The sequence below is a fragment of the Nicotiana attenuata genome, chromosome 7, assembly GCF_001879085.1.
Source record: "Nicotiana attenuata strain UT chromosome 7, NIATTr2, whole genome shotgun sequence".
In the NCBI taxonomy this organism is placed as follows: Eukaryota; Viridiplantae; Streptophyta; class Magnoliopsida; order Solanales; family Solanaceae; genus Nicotiana; species Nicotiana attenuata.
Window position 1 is genome coordinate 1,484,852 of NC_031995.1, and position 2,343 is coordinate 1,487,194.

At 34.8% G+C, this 2,343-nt stretch overlaps 1 protein-coding gene across 1 annotated transcript; it reads right to left on the reverse strand.

Moving 5' to 3' along the window:
* LOC109228499 (transcription factor TCP4-like) lies at nt 214–2,064 on the reverse strand. Its single transcript, XM_019393608.1, has 3 exons — nt 1,667–2,064; nt 1,268–1,473; nt 214–1,184 (listed from the first exon to the last, which is right to left on the reverse strand). Exons 1-3 carry the CDS (start codon nt 1,829–1,831, stop codon nt 626–628), a joined length of 930 nt encoding a protein of 309 aa, XP_019249153.1. The 5' UTR covers nt 1,832–2,064; the 3' UTR covers nt 214–625.

Below are 2,343 nucleotides of genomic sequence, written 5' to 3' on the forward strand. Positions count from 1 at the left end.
ATTTGAGTGAAACTGATAGAAATTGAACTCGGGGCGTGTTTTCTATAAAGGAGATCATTTTCTTGAAAAATAACTCATTTTCTAGCAACCAAACACACACAAAAAAAAATCCTCGAAAAATCTCATTGAAAGGGGAGTATTGCGAAAGATCGTGGATTAACCATCACATAATCACATATAAAGAAAATACAGAAGAAGAAAATAACACAAGGATTTAACGAGGTTCAGCTAAGCTTAATCCTCGAGGCAGAAGTAGAGAGAGTTTTTCACTATGAATGAGAAGAAAATCACAATACACAATTTATAGAATCTCAACTACAACCCTTATATATAGATCTCAAATAGTGTCAAACCTATAAAAGAAAGATTTTCCCAATCCGACAAGGATAATAAATTTTTCTTTCTCAAATCTATTAGAACAATAAGTATCTCCAACCTATGGGGATTATGAATTTCCTAAAAATACAAGAAAAATAACTTCCTTTTTTGTGTTTTTCTCTGATAGTCCATTTGGAGAGACAAAGTTTCTGCCGGAAAATATTTTCCTTCATACCAAATACACACTCAATTAAAGTAATATTTGAGTGATTACCTAAGGAATGAAAATATTACTCTTTTTAACCATTCAATGTTGAGAACTTGAAGAACCTGAAGATGGCTTAATGCAAATCACTCCATTAATATCCTCTTCACCTTGAATTAATCTACCAGGAAATTGAAAATCTCCATTGAAATTGCTATTGGAAATTGAAGATTTATGTTCTGCACTTGCCATTGGTTGCTGTAATTCCCAAGCATGACTAATTAATTGTGAAAAATTGGACTGAAGGGGTTCTCTTTGAGAAAATATACCCCCTTGGGACAAAAATTGTTGATGGGGTATTATCCAATTTGCCATTCTTGGATTATAATTTGCTTCAAAATTGACTAAATTTGTACTATGGTTGGAATTTTGGTCATGTAAATTGGTGTGAAGTGATAATCCAAGATCTTCATTTTGGATTGAATCTCTAGACATTGCTTCATGTGGAAAGCTTAGGAAATTCATTAATGTTGTCCCGGAATTCATTGGGAAGAATGATTTCGAGGTATCTGCAACAGATGACGTCTCAGGTTCAAGTGCTTGCATCACGTGTGAAGAACTACTGCTTGGATCTTCTGCTAATTGCCTTTGGAACAAGAATCTGTTGAAGATATAATTAAGTAAATAAAAGCGTGCAACTTAATTTTTAGATAAATTGGTCGAAGAATTTAATAAAATTCATACCTAGAAGAAGAATCCATAAGTGGTTGAGATTCTAAGGCAATAATCCCTCTTGAATCCACATCAGCTTCTATACTTATGGGCATTTTATTTATACCATGTTCATTTGGGTTACATGGAGGTAATTCTGCTAGATTATCAATGGCATTTTTTGCTTTCTTGATTAGCCAATCCACAGCTTTGCTTGGCCTGTCATATCCTAGTCGGTCCTGTATTCAACGGGTTCAACTGAGCCCAATATTATTTTATATAGAACATATATACTATATATTAAAAAGATCATTAAGATTTCAATAAGTACCTAAGTTCTGAAACCATTATTATGAAAGTGCGCGCAATGGATGAAGTAGAAAGAGCTTAAATATTAAATTTATTAAATTTAAATCTTGAATCTGCCTTTACCTGCAAGTCATAGAATTGAATAGCGGTGAGAGCAGATAGCCGAACCCTGCGATCTCTTGGACCTTTAGCAGTATATACTTTGCTATGCCGGTCCTTCCGGCCAGTGGACCGGAGGATTCGCCCTCCTTCGACTTGTTCTATCTCTCTCTCCATTGCTCTCTTCATTACAAATATTTTTGCTGCTCTATAATTTGCATATCCATTTTTTTTTCTTTTTCACATGTAAGCTAGACACAAGAATCTGCTCAAACAAAATCTTGGTTTAATTGGCTAAAAATATGAAACTTTTTTATGTGAGTTTTGGTAGGACTCAACAGCACTAGATATCTACTATAGCTTTAGGGTTGAGAAGAAGGTTTTGAGAATGGCAAGTAAAAGAAAAGAGGAATGGAACAATGGGTTTTAAAGAATAACTTGTGTTTGGCCTCTCAGTAGATATATACTACTAGGTAAATTACACACCACGTCATGCCAACCTAATTTTTTCCTTTTACATTGAAAAATAACTAAATAAAAGGGTAGCCCGGTACACAAAGTATTGCGTGTTCAAGCAGAGTCTAGAGAAGGGCCGAACCCTAAGAGGTTCAATGTAGACGGTCTATTCGGTGCACAAAGCAACATTAGTATCTGCTTCCACGGCTCGAATTGGTGACCTATAAGTCACACGGAGACACTTT

What these genes read in the sequence shown, in the direction of transcription:
- LOC109228499 (XM_019393608.1), bottom strand. Translation starts at nt 1,831, where the DNA reads ATGAAGAGAGCAATGGAGAGAGAGATAGAACAAGTCGAAGGAGGGCGA. An exon ending in TTCAATTCTATGACTTGCAG is followed by an intron (nt 1,474 to 1,666) that starts GTAAAGGCAGAT and finishes CGTTGAATACAG; the next exon opens with GACCGACTAGGATATGACAG. An exon ending in CTTATGGATTCTTCTTCTAG is followed by an intron (nt 1,185 to 1,267) that starts GTATGAATTTTA and finishes TATCTTCAACAG; the next exon opens with ATTCTTGTTCCAAAGGCAAT.